Below are 20,949 nucleotides of genomic sequence, written 5' to 3'. Positions count from 1 at the left end.
ATGTTCTGAGGTGTGGGCAAAACAAAGAACCTAATCCTGCACTACTTCTTATTTCTAAGTAAGAGGCGCAAGATTGGATCAAAAACATCTTTTCTCCTAGCAGTGTTAAAACAATGGTTTAAATAAACTATTGATAAAGTGCAACATATCATACAAATGCCTCCAAAGAGCTGTAGTAAGATGGGACAAAATGAAAGGTAGAAGATGCTACAGCAAAATGCTGCTGCATCAAAATAAGCAATATTTCTGGGATTATTTTTGGGAATCAGTTTCTGCAAATGCCAGAATGTTATGCCTCATCACCTATGTCTGAAGTATAAATGCAAAAGCAAAACTCGTTAAAAATAAAACTGAAGGGACTAACGTTAGGAGAACCACTTGGCAAAAAAAAAAAAAAAAAAGAGGGGGAAATAACTGAACATTTAAACCTGGACCCTTTAAAACAGATTTACAAACCCAGCACAGTGTTGAAGGAGCAAGGGGTGGGGAGTAACCTGGGGCAAAAATGTTTGAAGATAAAATGTGCACAAATTACCTACATGATTTGTGTCACCGAAAGCAAATACAAACTCTCAGCTGATAGATGGCATGTTTGAATGTTGACAGGTCCAGTGTTTAAAGGGAGCATTCAAAAGTTTCCCACTCATCTGAATCCTTAGGTCATTTTCTCTTTTTAGAAAATATATACATGTCCATGGTTCAGACCAAAGAACTCAAGACTTACTCTTGTATGTAGGGTTTTGTTGTTTTTTTGTGAGGCGAGGAGGGGACACACATAATTCCCTCACTTTGCTATTCAGAACTGCCTGGGGTTTCTTTTACAGGCTACTGTATATACAGTACACAGAGCAATAATTCCTTTTCAATGTTATTTCAGATACATGTTATGTGCTATCATTTGCAATCATTATGTTAAATACTAGTCTACACAACCATAATGTAAGAGATAAACCAACAGTGGAGCGGTTTATATCTATGAATCGTGGCATTAATGAAGGTGGGGACCTTCCAGAAGAATTGCTACGGGTAAGTCGCATTAAGATGACCAAGTGGAACCCTGTGGTTTTTTAACTGGGGCTTCGAAGCAAGTGCAATGATTCTCAGACTAATCTGTCAATTAGTGTCTCGAGATCATTTTGTGTGATGCAGCTTTGACAGCCAAGTACCGTGACCTTGCGACATAACTCAGCCTCTTGAGGGACTGAGAGGAAGAAACACCTTGCTTCACTCAACAAGCAACCTCTTTGGCTTTTTGAGCAGTGTTTATTGGATATATCACTACAGCCAGTCTGTCTTGATTGGAATCTGCTCTATTCAACATAAGGTTGAGTGTGGGGAGAATAAAGGAGGGAAAATAGTAGTGATCACTGACGTTCCAAAGACGGTCATCATGACATACTGTGGAAGAAAAGTAATGATACAAAGATGCCAAACATTTTATTGAGATTTTGAAGTTAGTGATGTCTAATATTTTTCAAAACAATTTTTTTTTTAGTGAAACTTGTATTGAACAAAACTATTGAGAATATGAAAGCTCTGGAAAAAATGAGTGCCAGACTTCTTAAGGAAGGCTATTTCTTTACCGAGAAATACACAGGAAATCTTCAAAAAGGGACACTTATTTGCAAAGAAACGATATCTGCTTTTAACTTACTTTATTTGTAGACTGTGGTGAATACTGCTTAGAGAAGGATGGTTCCAGTTTCTCTGGGAGATGTTCCTAGTTCATTTGAGCATAAGTAGTCAGAGAGAATGGAATCTCTTAGTTATCTGATGTACATGTTGCTGAATTTTTTTTGTTTTCTTCCAGAATTTGTATGATAGTATTAAAAATGAGCCATTTAAAATTCCAGAAGATGACGGAAATGATCTAACACATACATTTTTTAATCCAGACAGAGAAGGTTGGCTACTGAAATTAGGTTAGTAGAAGAGCAGTTTCTATGATACTTGCTTTGTGTGTGAGTGATGTGTACGCCACTTTCCTTGCTAACTGCTTTGTTGTAAATCTAATAGGATTAAATTAGTAATAATTCCTGCTTAAAAACATATGATCTAAATATCAATAAATCCTTTACACTGTTTTGTGTAATTGCTAATTCTGAGACATATAACAAGGAGACGTAATCTTGTCACTTGAATTTTGAAGTGGAGTTTGATTTCTGGTACTTGAGAACTGAAACCTCCGCTGCAGAAAGGAAGCTCCATTTACTTTTTACAAATCCCAGTGACTGAAAAATAACAAATCTATGTGAAACCATTCGAGAAAACTGTACAATCACATCAACTCAGTTTTCTGCGCAAAAAGCAATGCATTTATTTTCAAATAGTTGTTTTTGTATGTCTTCATTTTTCCATATTATTTGTGAGTTTCTATTGGTTTGGTTTTGGCTATGATTTTTAATGAGTGGTTTAAATGTGCCTTCTTGTTTTCCTTATGGCCTATGACCTATCACCTTTCTGTTCTGTGACTGGCTGTCTCTGCTTATTCTGCATTAGGAGGTACGTACCTGATGGCTTTCCAGCTCCCCCCGCCTTGTTCAGTTGCTCATTCTTTTTTTGTTTTTCTTCATTTGTTTCTTAAATCAAATTTATAGCACTATTCTTCTCATGTAATGTCACTAACTTTAGCCCCGGTGGGACTTTACTTGTACATAATGTATGCTTGTACATTATGGTGTTAATAATTTACTATCTCCCCCTTGATATTCTTCTGCAAAATAAGAATATATACTTTGTAAAGCAACGCAATGATAGTTAGTGTTTCAGATTGCTTCACAGCATCCTTCAGACTCATTGAGGTATACAAATGAGAGGAGTACTTTGGCAGAGAAGTACAGTTATCTTATTCTTGTAATACACGTTATAAAATGTGTTTTGTTACTTGTATGAAAATTTTCTGTCAGAATGTTGAAAGGGTTATTTTAAACAAAATAGCCTATAGCTGAAATGTGCATGTGCTAAAAAGACTAGTTATTCCATAATAACTTTCTTATGTGGGTTTTTTTGTATTTAGTTTATTTTAATTAAATATAAAAACACCTCAGAGTTCGGGATTCTGAAGCCTCTGGCAGTTTGTACCATGCTGGCACTGCAGCTCTAAGCTGCTCTGATTTTTTTGCACACTCTTTTGAAGTTGATGTGGCTTGGTTATCCATTTTGTTTAATGAGGGAGCCAGCTGCAAAGGGTAGCCATTTTCCTGATTAGAACAGACTCTAAACTTTGGTTCTAGTTTTTTTTTAAAATGTTCTTTGTTTTGTTTTAAAAGACTGATTTAAAGACCAAAATCTACTCAATTTCAGAGCCAGCTTCTGGCTGCTCTTGTATAAGAGGAACCTTGCACCAGCTCAGAGGCAGCCAGGATCCTGATGATCCCGAGTGCAAGGTCAGTGGGAATTGAAGCACAGCCAGCAGCACTAGATAGAGGGGAAGTACACTGAAGGCAGAGCAAGGGCTCACCTCCATCTATGGTAGCTAGACGCTAGGGCTGAGGCTGGCACTGACAGGAAATACGAAGACTGAGACACTCCAAGGGGCTGTTCCAGAGCTGTTCAAGAGCACTGGACCTGTGAATCCGTGACAGCTGGTTGTAGCACCCTTGGAAAAAGATGCAACAATGATAGCTACTGCATGTGCTTCCCCACCTTGCTGTTCTCTGTAGGCAGAATGCCTCCAGCCACAATAGCTGGTATGGTCTCGTATCACGCTGTTTTTATAGGAACTGATGTGAAAATGGCTGTGGATTGTAGATAGATTTATTAATATTGATAGGAACTATTATGTAGTGATTTCATAGTCCATACATTCACTCAGTTGTTCAACTTTTTACTTCTCCTTCTGTGCTAGTAACAACCAAGTGAACAGAAGAGTGTATGGGCACAAGTGCTTTGGGAGTATCAGTTTATTAAGAATACATTCTAATAAGCTCAGCAGTAGGGGCCACCTCCTAAAATATTGTAGCCTTGGGGGGAGAGTTATTGGACACATTGCTAATTAGCTACTTCAGGACCCCATAGTTTCAGGTGTTAAGCACCTTCAATTTCCTTTGACATCAATGGGAGTTGGGGGTGCTTGGCACCTCTTGCAGTGGGGCCCTTAGAACACAATGCTGGGAGCAAGGGCTGCAGAGGGCCATTTAAAGTGGAGACCCCCATAAATTTGCCCTCCTTGCCTGACCCGTCTGTTTCGCTCTGAGGTGCCTCCCCCACCAGCAGCCTGGCCCTCCTTCCCATGAGCCCTTATACACACTCCCTCCAATTTGAGTAAGTAGCGTTGCAAGCTGTGTGTGGGGTTACAGCACCTGTCAGGTTTGGCCTGGCCAAAAAGTGGTTGGGCCATTGCCTGTGTTCCCTCCCCAATCCCCCCCAGCTCTGTGGCCTATGGCCGGAAGGCTTCCTATGTGGTTGTCTTCATTACTTCATCTGCAGATGTTACGAACGCTGCAAAATCCTCAAATACCCTCTTTGTGTTCCTAAGTGAAAAAGCAGAGCCTCTTCCTGTTGTTTGAAGACATAAATGGCTTAACAGGCACAGTATTCATAGTTGAGACAATTTGAAAGATGACTTGAAGAGCTGATACATTATCCATTCAACAATATGTGGCAGTGCTCACCTCAACTGAAAGGATTTCTTAAGACAAGACTTCAGGAACGAGAAATATTTTAGCACAAAAAACATCCAGATAAGTCTGTTACCACTCAAATTATTTTCAATATTATTACCTACAGTTTTTTAAAATCTAAAACTTTTGATGATGTTTTTTAAATATATACAAAAATATACTTGCAAATACTACTATGCAATAACTTTACCATCACCGGTTGTGACTTTAATTTACAGTAACTCCCTTTTTAAATATCAGAGGGGTAGCCGTGTTAGTCTCGATCTGTAAAAGCAGCAGAGAATCCTGTGGCACCTTATAGACTAACAGACGTTTTGGAGCGTGAGCTTTCGTGGGTGAATACCCACTTCGTCAGACGCAGGTCAGACCTGCGTCTGACGAAGTGGGTATTCACCCACGAAAGCTCACGCTCCAAAATGTCTGTTAGTCTATAAGGTGCCACAGGATTCCCTTTTTAAATTACTCCAAGGAGTAAAACTGTTATAATTGAATTGTATAATATGAAGACATTTATTTAATCAGACTCCTCTACATGAAAAAGTGGTATGAGAAATAGCTCATAATAGTAATAAATCTCTTAAAGGTGAAACGTAAAGTTAAAAAAAGGTGTTTTTCTTGAAATTAAAATAAAGATCTGGAATCAGCAACTATTTTGGAGCTAAATATTTTCTTTATTTTATTTTTAAAAATATCACCTTGCAAGAAAAGCGATTGGATGCGAGCATGTCAATGATGCCATGAGTATTTTTTTATCCACTGTCAATCAGTGGGGAAGGACAAATTGAAGGATAGGGTAAAGCATCAGCTGCAAAAGAAATAGTCAATGAAAAAAGAATGAGAGCTTTAAGAAATTAGAGAAGCAAACGAATTTAAGAAAAATACAATAAATCAATAAAATCACCATTTATTTCTGGGTGCTCTACCTGTTGCTCCAGTGACACATGAACCAAGTAAAACCAAGCTTTCATCTGGATGTGCCCACTAAACAAACAATCCTACTCATCCCCAGTGATAAGAGCATGTATTAAACTGAAAGGTGCTGCTGTTGAAATGCCCACAGCACAAAGGTTAATTGGATGGGGAGGTGAAACATGTCAGTAATTTTCCTGTGAATTAGACTGTAAATATGTAAAGCCTACTGTTCCTTGAAGGACTGAGTTTCATCAGTAGACACCGACTGCTGCAGACAAATATTTTTGCTAAGTTAATGAGCTGTAGAGCCATGAATGCAGTTACCAGAAATAAACCTGGTGATTTTTTTTTCTCTTTTATCCCTTCAATTTTCTCATTGCCAGGAAGCTTGACCAGTATATTAGTATGATGTATGGGGATATTCAGACTTCCAGTGTTAAAGTAGCGTTAAGTCACATTCTCTGTTAGCACACTGTATTTACTCCTAAATTAGCAAGGCTCTGCCTAAAGGATTTGAATCTCAAACATTCATTATCAAAATACTAAGGAGTCTTGATTCTTATAATGAGTAGGAAAAAATGAAGATGATCAGTTGTGCTGTTATCTGCTTTACACTTGAAGATAGAAAATATGTTTTCTGAAAAAATAAGAGGTAATAGGAAGAAGCCACTGGTATATCAAGCTAGTGCTTTCTGTTTTGCCTTGTTATAGTGTCTGTTTTCTTGTTTTCTTCACTTAGAACAACTGTTCACTTCAGTGCTCTCTCCAGGAGCATGAATTTTCTTATGTTAGTATTTTTTGTAAAGTTCATCTGCCCAAAACTCCAAGGTCTCCAAAGGCCGGTCTGGCTCTGAAACCATCCTAACAGTGTCATTAAAGTCCCTGAGCTGCAAAACACTGTGTTTTTCTGGGGGCTTGCCTGTGGAAAGCTGTTCAGAGGTGACTTTAGATTTGGCAGGATTTTATTTACATAAAGTGCCAGAACTGGACTTCAAGAAGTAATGTTTTGATTTAGAACATTGGTGTGGATTCAACCAATGCATTTGTATAGAAGTATTCAACTTGCTCTCTTAACTCACAAGATTGTATGCCTTCTAACGTGGTACATTGAACATTTAAGCAGCAAGTAAAGTGGCCAAAGACTGGTGAATGCTAATCAAATATGCTTTGTAATAGCTTTAGGCATTAGTATTTTGGGGACTGTTCTCAAGATTTGCATAAGGATCAATTATGGGCCAAATAAAGGAATTGTTGGTGCAAGGAGAACCCCTTCCCTCTCCAATTAAGAATTTAAAGCTGGACATGAGCATTGATGGAGGGAATGCCTAGGACATAATTCTTTTGTGCCAGGATGTGTGTGTGCTTTCCAAGAACAGCTTCTGTTGGCAAATAGCTGACCCAAAATGTCTGGTACTAAAAAAAGTTACAATTAATGTGGCTTGAATTGTTTCCTTTTTCTGGTTAGAGGGAGAAAAATAGATACTTGGAAACAAATATATTATCCTGCTGACAGAAGAGGGAAATGACTTAAGCTGGCCACGTGACCATGAGTGACAGAAGAAGCTGCTCCTACACTAGGATATCAAGCAACTCACTGAGCGTGTGTAGGGATTCTCAAAGGCCCAGGCTTCCTAGCCCACTCTGTACATGGTACTTGCCCCCAGCACAGCATTCTATAGAAGGTGCTACTTCTATTCCTGGACTGGTGGCTAGGAACCTGGCTTGTGGGGCTCCTTTCAGTTGAATCATTCTCTTTATAGCTGATGTGATTTTAGTCTTATACAGTACAATATTACTGGACAAATTTCTCTTGTGTGTGGAAAACCCATACTCATGCCATTGTGTACTCTTCCAGGCACTAAATTAGCTTCTGAACCTTTGCATTTAACTGCTCTGAAATTAATTAATCCAAAATCATTCTTAGTCTTTTTTTATGACAATTTTAGCCAATTTCTAGTTCTCTAAATCTTCTTGACTGAGTTGGATGAGCTGAAATTGCCGTTTGAAAAAAAAAAAAAAAAAATGTAACACCTGAAATACATAATTGTCTTATTCTGATGCTTAGGCAATTTTAAGACCCTTTAATATTTTTAATTAACTGTGATGGGTAAATTATTATTTACTTCTCCATCTTTTTTCCCCTATCAATTTTATTTTTGTTTTCTGGTTTCTAGTTCCCTTTTGAGATGAGAGAATTTCCTATAATCTGATTATACAGATGCAAAGGGCTGGTCTGTTGCATTTTTTTTCTCTTGTCTACATTCACTTTGTATAGATTTTCCTGATGATTCCCTTGGATTGTCCATCTACCAGATCCTGTAAGCCCTTCTGTTCTGTGCTGCTTATTATTGGTGCAGTTCCTTTCATTTTACTTAATTAGCTTGGTCCTTGTGACGCACTTGTAGATTATATCTTGATCTGTTCTTTAAATACTTATGGTTTCATACTTTGTTTTCAATCTCTCTTCTGACAATTTAATACCCTTTGAAATGTATCTTTTTAAACTGACAGCAAGAGTAGAATATAAAAGAAAGTTAATTCAAAGTGCTATATCATCAGTTTGGCAGTCTAAAGCACTTGAAACCAAGGAGAAAAAGATCTGCTATGTGATAGTTACTACTACCCAATAATCTTAAATGTGACATTATGATCAATAAGTCATGTTGAATAGCTTATTTTCTAGTCCTGTGATACTGTAGTGGGTATTCTTGACTCACCTGATAAACTGGTGGGTGCAGAATGCCTGCTGCCCTTTATCAGCTGTCAAATGGCATATAAGCTGCCCCCAAACTACTGTTATTTTAATTCTGGACACTACTAGTGTTGTTGAAGAAGTCTGCCCTGTCTGGTTTTGGAGTCTCTGTACAGGCCTTCTTATAATGTGTATGGTTTCTGATCTGCCTTGTATTCTAATCTAAACTTGTATAGGAGTTCACAATTCTCCTTTTGTTATCTTCAGGCTAAGATGTCTTTGCAAGGGTAACCAGTTTCCCTGCTTATTTGTTTTTCTGAGACTTAATATCTTCCTATCCATTTTGCTCTACCACTTCCTGCCCCACTGAATCTCTTCGCATACTAGATCTGGGCAAGCCATAACGTTTTTGAGGGTGGTCAAACTCAAACAAAGCCAAGAACTTGGCCAACCTACAAGGCAGAACATGAGCTAAAATAATTGGAATTTACACTATATAATATGAAAAATATGTAATGTCACAATGACAACACGATAGAACTGTCCTAATAGTTATTTTGGCTGCTTCTCATTCATGCATCCAGAACTGAGTCAGACTAAGGTTGATTTTGGCTTTTCCACTTCTAGCTTAAACCCTTTCAATTGACTTTGATGGAAGTTGGAACAGACCCATGATGCATTAAAACATTGTCATCAAGATGCAGAAATTAAGATCTTTCCTGTCTCTCTGATGTCCCTCACCACTTGACACCTGCTCTTCTTCTCTTATGCTTTGCGTTTGTAGCTCACTCTACCACCATTGATTCTGTCTTGGCTTCTGCATCTTGCATTTGCCTGTCTCTTAGTATTTAACCACTTCCACTTTCAAGTTGTTTCCTTAAAATGGGTGTGTGTGTGTGGCAGAAATATACAATTTGCTGGGTAAATGTGAATGTTACATAGTGTTAGCAATGGATTACTTAATGGGGATCCTATAACCAGCCAAAAGGAGGCTGGGTATTATTATGCATCATAATCTGCAAGACAAGAACCCAACAGGCAAATAGATGAAGTTCCAGGATATTCAGGCTATTTCTATAATTTTTCTCTACCCTCAGATGTTTTTAATGGTTTAAACAAAAATGTAACCACCTTGAGTAAGGAGGAGCTACAGATAAAAATTATGTTTATGTGCTAGATTTAGTTACATCATTGATGTTAAGATGATTAATCCTTGGTTGAGGGTGTGTTTGGTGGTAGTAGATTTTTGTACTCAGGGTATTCAATAACAAGGTCAACAATATTGAGAGGGTGGGGTAATAAGATTAAATCACTGATGAATCGATGATGCACATATGGTGATATAACTTTGAAATCATTTAACTATGCTGTAACTCAACCTGGATATTAATAACTTGCAAATGTTTGATCTGCAGTTCTTTTCTGGAAACTGATTTCAAAAAATATTGGAACTGTAAAGAATTACAGAGATGTTGACGTGCAGGCTGAGCAAATATTTTTAACTGTCAGCCACAGGGCACTCAACCTGGGATCTGAAAGTCAGTCTGGGTTCTTAAATACTTGTGCATCATCATGAGTAAAAGCTATGGGCAGGTCAAATTCTGCCCTTAGTTAAACCTGTGGAACCCCATTGTTGCACGGGTCTAAGTGAGGGCAGAATCTGGTCCTGCTGTCAGAACCTAGTAGATGATCCAGCTCCCTCTCCCCAAGTGTTGTTGATGCTGTACTGCTAATGGATAAATATTATTAATAATATAATTGTCACTATAGTAAGCAGATATGACTGAACACAGACAGGGAGCAGATCTATTCAGTGAGTACTGTTTTCACATGGACTTATTTAAAAATAGAATAACACTAAGTTCAGAAGCTGTTAAGATGGCATGTTAGCATCACCATAGTTAATGTTTCTTCAGGATTTTGTCTGTTAGTATTAGAAAAATATTTACAGGGAAACTTAAATTCCTTTAACCTTAACTCATCTGTGTCTTATCCATTTGCAACTAAGCATTTAAGCCATATTTTAAAAACCATTAAACATTAAGTAACCACTAAATTACTGTCTTATTCATAGTCTAGAATCTTGATGATAAAACAGTTTTAAGTTAGTGGTATCTTCTATTTATAGGGGGAAGAGTAAAAACATGGAAGCGGAGATGGTTTATTCTGACAGATAATTGCCTGTATTATTTTGAATACACAACAGTAAGTATATATTGCTGTGAACCTGTCTGGAATCCAAAAGTTACTCCTGGGGGAATTCTGTGCTACTGCACATGGACATAATTAATGAGCCACGCATACTTTTAATTTTTTGCACCAAAAAAGCTTCTGTTGAAATGTTGCTGCAGTTCTCCCTTTTGGCCACCGGAGGGCACTTTGGCAATAGACCAAAGCAGAAGCTCTTGGCCAGCAAGGGAAGAGCCTGAAGTGCTTTCTTTGCAGTGCCTGCCAGGCCAGGCAACTGGGACTATGGGGATACAGACAGCATGAGGTGCTGGGGGGTGATCAGACTAAGGCAGGGGATGAATAGGAGGGGAGGCACAGGGCTACAGTGGGGAGGGACGTGCAGGGCCACATGGTGATGGGGGAGGGGTGCAGAGCTACATAGGGACAGGAGAGTGTCTGGGTGGGGGCACAGAGACGGATGGGGGGGGGATGGGGCATGGGACAGAGCCACACTGGATGCAGAACACATGGGGAGGGCAAATGTGCTGTTCTGAATGAGAGCGGTAGGGGTAGCCAGGGTCTAATGGGGCGAAAGCTCCCAACAATCCATCCCCACCCCAAATAGCCTGTTCCATATTTTTCCACCCATACCCAGCAACCCTTCAAGTTCCTTCCAGGAAGCGCTCTTCCCAGCATCTTCTTCCTTCCCTCATTCCTCCATACCAACTCCCGCAAGCCTTTGCCTGCTTCTGAGGGGTGCGGGAAATACAGTTTTGATTGTAGTCTAAATGAATTACTTACTCAGAGTTCTGCTATTATATGCCTAATAAAGAATCATTTTTCAAACAGCATTTCCTCAATCTTTTTGTTGTCTGTATTAGTTAGACATATTTGCGATGATATTTTTGAAACAAATGACAAAAATAATTGAAACTGGTGTGATTATATTTTGTGTTTTGACAAATAAAATATGGCAGAATTTGGAAAATACCACCTGCTACCCTGCTATAACGCTGTCCTGGAAGTCCAAAATCTTAACTGCGTTTAGGCAAACTGCCATTATATGGAACTTCTTTGATCTGCAGAGTGCGCCGCGCCCCCCCCCCCCCCAGCACTGCTTTACCATGTTTTATCAAGGCAGAGGTGTATTGTGTGCAGAATTTTTTATTTTTTTGGTGCAGAATTCCCCCAGGAGTAAAAAGTACAACTGAATAGTAATGTGTACTCTTCCTGTCTTTTAGGACAAAGAACCTAGAGGAATTATTCCTTTAGAAAATCTTAGTATAAGAGAAGTTGAAGATCCTAGAAAACCGGTAAGAATTGTTTCCCTTTTAATAAGCCTAGTAAATGGGTTATTTAAGTAACAGCCAGGGTACCCAGGTTTAGTGTACATGCGGATCTTTAGTTCTTCCTTGACTCAAGCTTTGGGTTATTTCTTTATCTTTAGAACTGCTTTGAGCTCTATAACCCCAGCCATAAAGGTCAAGTAATTAAAGCCTGTAAAACAGAAGCTGATGGTAGAGTGGTAGAAGGCAACCATGTTGTATACAGGATATCTGCCCCCACCCCTGAAGAGAAGGAAGAGTGGATCAAATCTATTAAGTGAGTTCAAAGTCTTTAAATGTCTTTCAGAAGCGCTGAAGTGTAAATTGTATATAAATTCCTTTCCAAATAAAGAATCTGGGAATGTGTGCTGTCCTAAGGAACATGCCTTAAAGAACTATTTAAGCAGTAGCCATAGGCAAGCACCTTTCCTGAGGATTAATGACTAGCTGGAAGGGGTTGCTGGGGCAAGATGCATGAAGCCAAATGAAGCACTTTGAGATATTATTGTTCTGACTGCTATGAACTGAAAATCAAGAAAATATGAGAGAACTTTAGCTGGCTAAAGAGAAAAGAATGTAGCAGTATGTTCCTCTGCTAACTACCTGAAAACCTTGTTGCTGATTTTTATAAGGATGTGTTTGCCTAGCAACATATTACAGCTCTGGGTCTCTGGATATGGAAAAGTAAACAAATGTGTTTGGGGAATATGTGTTTTATAAACTAAACTGATCTCTCCTCCCACTAGAGCAAGTATCAGCAGGGATCCCTTTTATGACATGCTGGCAACAAGGAAGAGAAGAATTGCTAATAAAAAATAGCACTTAACATGGGCCACTTATGGATCTGCACTAGCTAATGTATAAATGGATCAAAGTCCAGTGATAAGGTAAAGTAAAAATGAAGCAAGCTGAATGAAAACAATTAGAAATGCATACACTTTTGTACATTATATCCCTTTGTAAGATCATCCAAGAAGATAATTATTTTGCATATGATACTGAAGCAAGATTCCCAAGGGACAATTGCAAGGAATGACTGTAATGGAATTTCATTTACACTAACTGTAACCATGGAAGCCTTTATATCCATTTTTATTTGTTGCAATTTCACTTTTTGGGGGAGAAAATATTTCAGGATCATATATTCTCCTGCCTGTTCCTTGAGCATATTGCCCATGACAGGAGATGATGATGTAAGGACTTGGACAAACTAACACGTCACTGTAATACAGCACTCAGAACTGGTGTACAGGGCTACTCAGCACTTATTTTTCCTTATGCAAAAAAACTTAATACTAGTTTTGAAAACATATCCTTAGCAATGCAGCAGCATTCTAACCTCACTTTATAGAAAATGAAATTCTAAAAGCTCATCACATTAGCCATTCTCCCCAAATGCTTAATAGCATTAGCTGTAAAATATACCTTTTAACATTAGACTTATTGATACAGTGAACTCCTTAGCCCAAGCAGTAGAATGTGTTCTGAAAATATGCAGCTACAAAGGCAAGAGTTCATGGGCTGAAGAAGTGACTTTGAGGACAGAGGTTTTCTTAAGCAGGTGAAACTTGTTGCTAAATGCTTATGCCCTTAATAAGCAGCAAAAAGGGATTTGCATTATTATTACTTAGAATCTCTGATTTTGTATGGGTAAAATGCTCCAAAATTACACTGATTTTCTTTAAAGAAGGGGCAGTATTAAGTTATCTCCTTATTTGTGAGTGTGAAAGTCAATAGGATTACTTGTGAGAGTAAAGAGAGTAGTACTTGGTTAACAAAAACCTGGAATAAAGCAAACTATGTCTCTGTATGCTTTGTTTTTAAACATGGCTTCTCACATTTGTGCTTTGGTAACGTAACAATTAGGGTTTTCTATTCCCTCTTCTCCCCAGTTTTATCTAAATGCTTGAGCTCATGCCATCAACTCTACTTATCTAATATAACCATTTACTTTCAAATATCTTGATAACTGGTTGAATGTCTTTTGTGGTATTCTATTAGATATTCCTTCATAACATCCATTTTCTAAGACACACAAACTTATGGTCTAGCCTGCTTTACTGAAACATTTTCTTTTCTAAGTTATACAAAAATCTTTCACTGGGGCAAAATCATTAATTTTATGATGGGAAAAAATTTTTTTTGACCCTGCTCCTGTGTTCATGCTCTTGTAGCTTTCCTTATAATGTTTCAACCTGAGCCATGGCCTCTGTGCCATTAGTACTTTAGAGCTTCCATATCCAGACAAACAAAACCCACCTGTTAACATAAACCTACAAAAGCAACTTGGACTGCAGTGTAGGGAATTATTCTGCACTGGGAGGAACAAGATTGCCTATAAGTCTTTCATCTCTAACTTCAATTAAAGCCAAGGCTTCCATCTTACTAACTTGCCTTGTGCAATGTGGAACTTAAGATCAGCATATGAATACAGTGGGTACTGTCTGCTTTCAGATGGGCTGATAAAAAAAATAATGGAGTAGAAGCCCCCACACTTTTCTTTTAAAGAGATTACAACTGAAAAAAAAAATCAAAGAGTTAAAATTAATGCTCAGTTATGACCGCTTTGAAACCATGTGGGAGGGGTGGCATCTCCAATCCGTGGAGCCAGGACTTCAAGGCCAGTTGCGAACTCTGTGCATAATTGGAACTTTAAAAATTAGAATATTTGACTGCACAACTCTCAAATCACAACCTGTTTCTCCTCTCAGCCCCCCTACTTTAAAAAAAGTCTAACTTAAGATAGAAAAGTTTTAAGGCTGTCAAGCAATTTAAAAAAATTTATCATGATTAATTGCACTGTTAAACGGTAATAGAATACTATTTATTTAAATATTTTTGGATGTTTCCTGCATTTTCAAATATATTGATTTCAGTTACAATACAAAGAATACAGTGCTCACTTTATATTTTGATTACAAGTATTTGCACTGTAAAAAATGAAATAGTATTTTTCAATTCACCTATTACAAGTACTGTCGTGCAATCTCTTTAGCATGAAAGTTGAACTTACAAGTGTAGAATTATTTTCTGCACATAACTACATTGTTTGTTTTTGAATGTAAAACTTTAGCACCTGCAAGTCCACTCAGTCATTCTTCTTGTTCAGCCAAATACTCAAACAAGTTTGTTTACAGTTTCAGAAGATAATGATGCCCACTTCTTGTTTACAATGTCACCTGAAAGCAAGAACAGGTGTTCTCATGGCACTGTTGTAGCAGTGTTGCAAGATATTTACGTGCCAGATGCACTAAAAATTCAGATATTCCTTCATGCTTTAACCACCAAGGGTGACCAGACAGCAAATGTGAAAAATCAGGACTGGGGTGGGGGGTAATAAGAGCCTATATAAGAAAGACCCCAAAAATTGGGACTGTCCCTATAAAATCAGGACATCTGGTCAGCCTACAACCACATTCCCGTGGACATACATCAATCCTGATACCAGGTTCTGATCGATAACAATCCAAAGCAGTACGGACCGACGCATGTTCATTTTCATCATGAGTCAGATGCCACCAGCAGAAGGCTGATTTTGTTTTGGTGGTTCAGGTTCTGTAGTTTCCTCAGCGGAGTGTGGTCTTTTGTAACACATTTGAAAGCATGCTCCACACCTCGTCCCTCTCAGATTTTGGAAGGCATTTTAGATTCTTAAACCTTGGGTTGAATGCTCCAGCTATCTTTCGAAATCTCATATTGATACCTTCTTTGCATCTTGTCAAATCTGCAATGAAAATTTCTTAAAATGAACATGTGCTAGGTCATCATCTGAAACTGCTATAACATGAAATATATGGCAGAATGCAGGTAAAACAGAGCAGGGGACATAAGATTTTCCAGGGAGTTCAGTCAAATTTAATTAACGCATTATTCTTTTAACAAGAGTCATCAGCATGGAAGCATCTGGAATGGTGGCCGAAGCATGAAGGGGCATATGAATGTTTAGCATATCTGGCATGTAAATACCTTGCAGTGCCTGCTACAGAAATGCCATGCAAACACCTGTTCTCACTTTCAGGTGATATTGTAAATAGGAAGAGGGCAGCATTATCTCCTGTAAATATGAACAAACTTGTTTGTCTTAGCGATTGGCTGAACAAAAAGTAGGATTGAGTGGACTTGCAGGCTCTGAAGTTTTAAATTGTTTTGTTTTTGAGAGCAGTTATGTAACAAAGTCTACATTTGTAAGTTGCACTTTCACACACAGCTTGCACTTCAGTACTTGAATGAGGTGAATTGAAAAATACTATTTCTTTTGTTTCTTTCACAGTGCAAATATTTGTAATTGAGAATAATACACACTTTGATTTCAATTACAACACAGAATACTATATATATATATATATATAAAATGAAGAAAAACATCCAAAGTATTTAATAAATTTCAACTAGTAGTCTGTTTAACTGTGCGATTAATTGCAATTGACTGAAAAAAATTTAATTATGTGAGTTAACTGCAATTAATTAACAGCCCTAAAAATATGTTTTGTTAAGGACTATGTTAAGGGGGGGTTAGCTGGAAACATTTGGTTTGTAATAGAAATGGTGATAAATCCAGAACTATGGTTGTATAAAGGTGTAAAATAAATAATTTTAATAAAGTCTAGGTTACAAACGCATTGATGGGCCAATGAGCACTTTCTGTACCAGTCCTTACATCCCTGAAAAACACAACCCTTTGAAAACAGTCTACTTATTGTCAAGGATATATGTCTGTAAGCATGAAGGAAATGCCTTAAGAGACGTGATATGCTGTATTTAGTTTGAAACTTTTCATACCCCGTACAATACTTGGAACGGTGTGTAACTATGGCATGTTATAGCAGGAAATATACTAATATACTATTCCTTAGCATTTTAAAAAAAGGAGTCATTTTAAGCAGCAGTAATTTGTCCATTTTTTATTCTGAATGAGAGATTAAATATGGTGCTCAATATAATTAATTTACCACCAAAGGTGCCAGTAGTATTCTCGTGTAAGAATATTTTATTTCAAATGTTCTCTGTAGCAGTATTAGCAGGGATTAAAATTGAGCCAAAACTTCCACTCGCCTTAAGTCTAGTAAAAAATTAATTTGCAAAGAAAAATGGTTTATGAAAATTTAGGCCATATTAGGTACTGTCCATGAGGGGATGAAAAGCCCTCTCTTAAACCCTCAAGGTTAGGATGCGCTTAAGGCAAGCCATCTAAATCACCATTGCTTTTTCTGAGGCTAGGCCAGCAAAAACACAAACAATCTAATTGCAGTTACTTCCCCAGTCCTGTTTGTACTGAAAAATCTCCCTATTTTCCAGTTCTTAAGAGGTTCTCATGTCATAGCAGGGTTAGGTTTCTTTATACTACGCATTAAGCAACATGGGGACAATAGGCAGAGATCCTGGCAATAGACTGCTGCTTCTGCTACTTTTCTGGCCCCAGGTCACTACTAATTTCAACTTCAGTTAGTGTTATCTAGGGAAGAAAGTCTATATAATACTTAAGATCAGCTGGACTGATTTAAAAGCTACATAACCTGACAAAAAGCTCTTTAGTAAGTCACTTAACCTTTTGAAGCATATGGTACAAAACTGAACCTTTTTAAACTCAGCATTTATAATGCTTCATATACAGAGCAATGCATATTTTTAAATTTTAATACATATCTATCTAGATATGCTTGCTGGAAAAGTTAGATCTCTTGTAGATGAGAAAACTACAAATTGTGGTTTACCAGTTTTTTTCCTATATTTTGTTGGAAAGCATTTCTATTTACAATTCAGTATCAAGTTAATGTAAATACTGTACAGCTATGTATTGATTTGTTATGCATTGTACACAATTTGCATGAAAATTATGTATCAAGTCAGTCTGAGGTAATATTATGACTCTGTAAATCCATTGCAAATATTAATAGGCTCATTTACCAGTAAGACATGTTTAAATTGTGCTGAGATTTCATTTTGAAAAATAAAATAAAGTATGAAACTATACAGCCATCCATCTCCTTTCATTTACCAAGGATAAAAGTACAGAATAAGGGATCCAACTGCTTAAGAGGTTGATAGAGATTAAGATTTAGCTTACTCCAAAAGCAGTTACTATGCAAGTGACTATCAAATCCAAAACTTCCCGTCTCAGCTCTGGTTACAGTGACTCTAAATTACTTAACTTTTGCTCATTCTGCCTTACAAACCAGACATTTTCTTTCATCATGTTAATATCTGACCTAGGCATTATTCAGTAAACCACTTAAGCATGTAAGTGCTATCCTGAAGACGCCTCATTTGGGGCTTTAAATAGGGCAAATGCTTGCTCACTTCTCTTGATAGACAGGGTGCAAAGATGAATGACCTCTCTTTTCCTTTAATCAGATAAGAGAACCTGAAAAGGAAAATGTAGGTGTATCCAAAGCCAGAGAATTAAAGTTTCAGCTGCTTTGAAATATCAGACATTGCAAGGCATGACATGGGATGCAGCCTCCTTGATTTTAGACGCAGACTGAGAGGTGTCAGTCCTTAACTGAAAAGGTAGAGTACATGTTAAAGATGTAATAGACATCTCTCTTCCCTAAGTGTTTATATTAAACTCAAATTCCTGCCAAGCAAACTTTAATACTCTGAACAAAAATCACTTCCTTTATCAGGTTTCAGTTGGTTAGTGCCTGTTTAAACCTCCTAATTCTCCACTCATCCAGAATCTTTCAGGAAAAACAGGTCTGTTTTCTACATGAAAAGAAGTGCTCAAATTCAGTTTTCCTTCGCAAGCTACCTTTGGCAAGCTATTTTACAAAGTTGGTCAAAGGCAAATGCATAGTTTCCTATGAAACCTGATCACAAACTTACTCTGTATTTAAATTTTTTTTCTCCCAAAAATTCTTGAATGCAAAAACTTTACCCTAGGCTAGTGGTATTTAGCAGCCGCTCTAAGGACCAGTTTTAGTGATGTTGAAAGACAGAAAACAGCTAAAACTCCAAGCTTTTCTGACCAAACAAGTAATTGAATTCACAGCAAACACAGTAAGGTAAAACAGACAAACTGGAGAGATGAGTAGGAGCGGTCACTCCTAATAAGGGGAGAGTCTGTACTAAGACGAAGTTCTTTACTGGAGAAGCGCGTAAGGTACAAAATGAGGCTTGGGGAACAAAACCAAGCAGCTACAAGTTTACTCTCTCACAACTGAGCTATTACTTTTCATGTAAATACATAATTTGTTGCCACAGGGAAGGTGCGGAGAGTCAGAAGTTTATTTATGACACACTCTGTCTTAAGACCTTCCACAGGGACAGCAGGAGCACCTTAGGCAGTCCTAACTTAGTGGAAAATAGAATGGTATTAGGAACAGATAGAAGAATTGTCATTCCCCTCTGCTAACATGAATCAATGCAATCATTTCAAGGACAAGTTTAATTGAGCATTGACCACACCCCCTTTTATCATCTGACATTAAGGCAAGCTACAGTTAAGCTTTTCAGCCCTTCAGTGCACCGTTCTGATGGATAGAAGTTGAATAAATAACTCAAGAAGTAAACCGTGTAAAAAGCTCTTTTGACTTTCCTGTATTTATATACTATATAAATTTTACATGCTATGTATTTACAGTGGGGCAAGTGCTTTATCTTTAAAAAAACAAAGATCAAACTTTAGACATCTCTGAACAACACAGCTTGTATAAACCAGATTATACAGATGAACTGTATTTAATACAGCTTCCCCACTCCATCTCCTGATGCAGGACTAGTGAATTATAGTATCACAGTTTGATAGCATTTCATAATAAAAATAAAATCACAGTATGAATTTGTCTGTAACTTTAAAGGGACAAAACAGACAACTGAGACCAATAAGTCAGGACAAGTGACACTATATAAAAAAGTAACAAACATATGGAGGGTATACAAATAGTCTCGGAGATACATTCAGAACTGTGTATGCTGAGTGGTATGTTTCACCAAGTTCCAAACCAGAACTTTTCTGTAAGTTTTTCTTCAAAACTTGAATACAGCTAAGGTGTTAAGTAAATTAGTTTCTAGTGTCAGATGTCAGAGATTCTAGTTATCTGCAAGCTTGTGAAATTTTAAATAAGTCTTTAAATTAAATATACAGACTGTCAGTTGTGGTTTTCTAGTCGCTTGCACCAGAAGTTTAACGTGGAGTAATATTACATGAATAACACAATCAACCTGAGTCTGTAATTAAGCAGCATTTGAGATGTTCTATTCCAGGGCATTATTTTCAGTGTGATATTTACAATGTTCAGCAGTTGTAGAAAGTTTCCATCCTTTTTGATTATGGGTAAATTTTAAAAAAAAGTCTCAAGGTAAAAACTAAAAAATTCTTCCATGGTAAAATCCTGTACAGTATTCTGAAGCACCAGTTATGGATTGAAGAGTTAATTATTCTGTTATAAATATAGTTTACACTGTAGGGATGGCTTCCATCAACACACTTTGAATCTGAAAGACAAGAGGAGGAAGTGTCATTTCCTGATATGAAATTTCAACACAAAATCAGATTCCAAGGCCATTTAATCTGACCTCCTGTATAATACAGGCCACAGAACTTCCCTGAAATAATTCCTATAGGATATCTTTTAGAAAAAACAGCCAATCTTGATTTAAAACTGCCGTGATGGAGAATCCACCATGACCCTGGGTAAGCTGTTCCAGGAGTTACTCTCATGGTTAAAAATGTACACCTTATTTCCAGTTGGAATTTGTCTAGTTTCAACAGACAGCTATTGGATCATGTTATGCTATCGCTGCTAGATTGAAGAGCCCATTATTAAATATATTTCCAATGTAGATACTTAGACTGTAATCAAGTCACCCATTAACCTTCTCTTTAATCTAAGTAAATAGACTGAAAGAGTTCAATCACTGGAAGGCAGGTTTCTAATCCTTTCATCATTCTCATGGCTCTTCTTTGAACCCTTTCCAATTGATCAACATTCTTCTTCAAATGTGGGCACCAGAACTGCACAGAGTATTCCAGCAGTGGTTGCACCACTGCCAGCTATACAGGTAAATATCTCTCTACTACTTCTCGAGATTCCTGTTTTGGTTTCTTAACAACAGTTAAGGCCTGAAGCTGCAGGTGCTCCATATCATCTGAACCACATATCGTAAAGCAGAAGGATTTCAAAACTTAAATGTAACCAACTCTGTCCTCAACTTACAAGGTTGCTGAGTTTAATCCTATGTAGGCAAACCTGGTTGGAATTTGGCCAGGACATTCCTAACATTAAATGCC

General features: G+C 37.5%; 2 protein-coding genes across 3 annotated transcripts in view; one reads left to right on the top strand and one right to left on the bottom strand.

Moving 5' to 3' along the window:
• CYTH3 (cytohesin 3) overlaps positions 1–13,518 on the top strand; it is a 91,222-nt gene extending 77,704 nt beyond the window's left edge. Inside the window, exons 8-13 of the mRNA XM_032802171.2 lie at positions 878–1,026; positions 1,811–1,922; positions 10,355–10,431; positions 11,637–11,708; positions 11,843–11,997; positions 12,467–13,518. Of these exons, the coding sequence (XP_032658062.1) occupies positions 878–1,026; positions 1,811–1,922; positions 10,355–10,431; positions 11,637–11,708; positions 11,843–11,997; positions 12,467–12,539 (638 nt within the window). The 3' untranslated portion in view covers positions 12,540–13,518. The remainder of the gene's footprint in view (positions 1–877; positions 1,027–1,810; positions 1,923–10,354; positions 10,432–11,636; positions 11,709–11,842; positions 11,998–12,466) is intronic.
• Positions 13,519–19,892: 6,374 nt separating this feature from the next.
• Positions 19,893–20,949, bottom strand: part of USP42 (ubiquitin specific peptidase 42) — a 40,424-nt gene continuing 39,367 nt past the window's right edge. For both annotated transcript variants that reach the window (XM_032802170.2, XM_032802169.2), the window contains one exon: positions 19,893–20,153. Coding sequence is in view for 1 of the 2 variants with exons in the window: in XM_032802169.2 (XP_032658060.1) it covers positions 20,115–20,153 (39 nt within the window). In the remaining variant the exon portion in view is untranslated. The remainder of the gene's footprint in view (positions 20,154–20,949) is intronic.

Source organism: Chelonoidis abingdonii, chromosome 9 (assembly GCF_003597395.2).
Source record: "Chelonoidis abingdonii isolate Lonesome George chromosome 9, CheloAbing_2.0, whole genome shotgun sequence".
In the NCBI taxonomy this organism is placed as follows: Eukaryota; Metazoa; Chordata; order Testudines; family Testudinidae; genus Chelonoidis; species Chelonoidis abingdonii.
The sequence above is the reverse complement of the archived record's forward strand: the minus strand, read 5'-3'. Positions and strand labels throughout refer to the sequence as shown.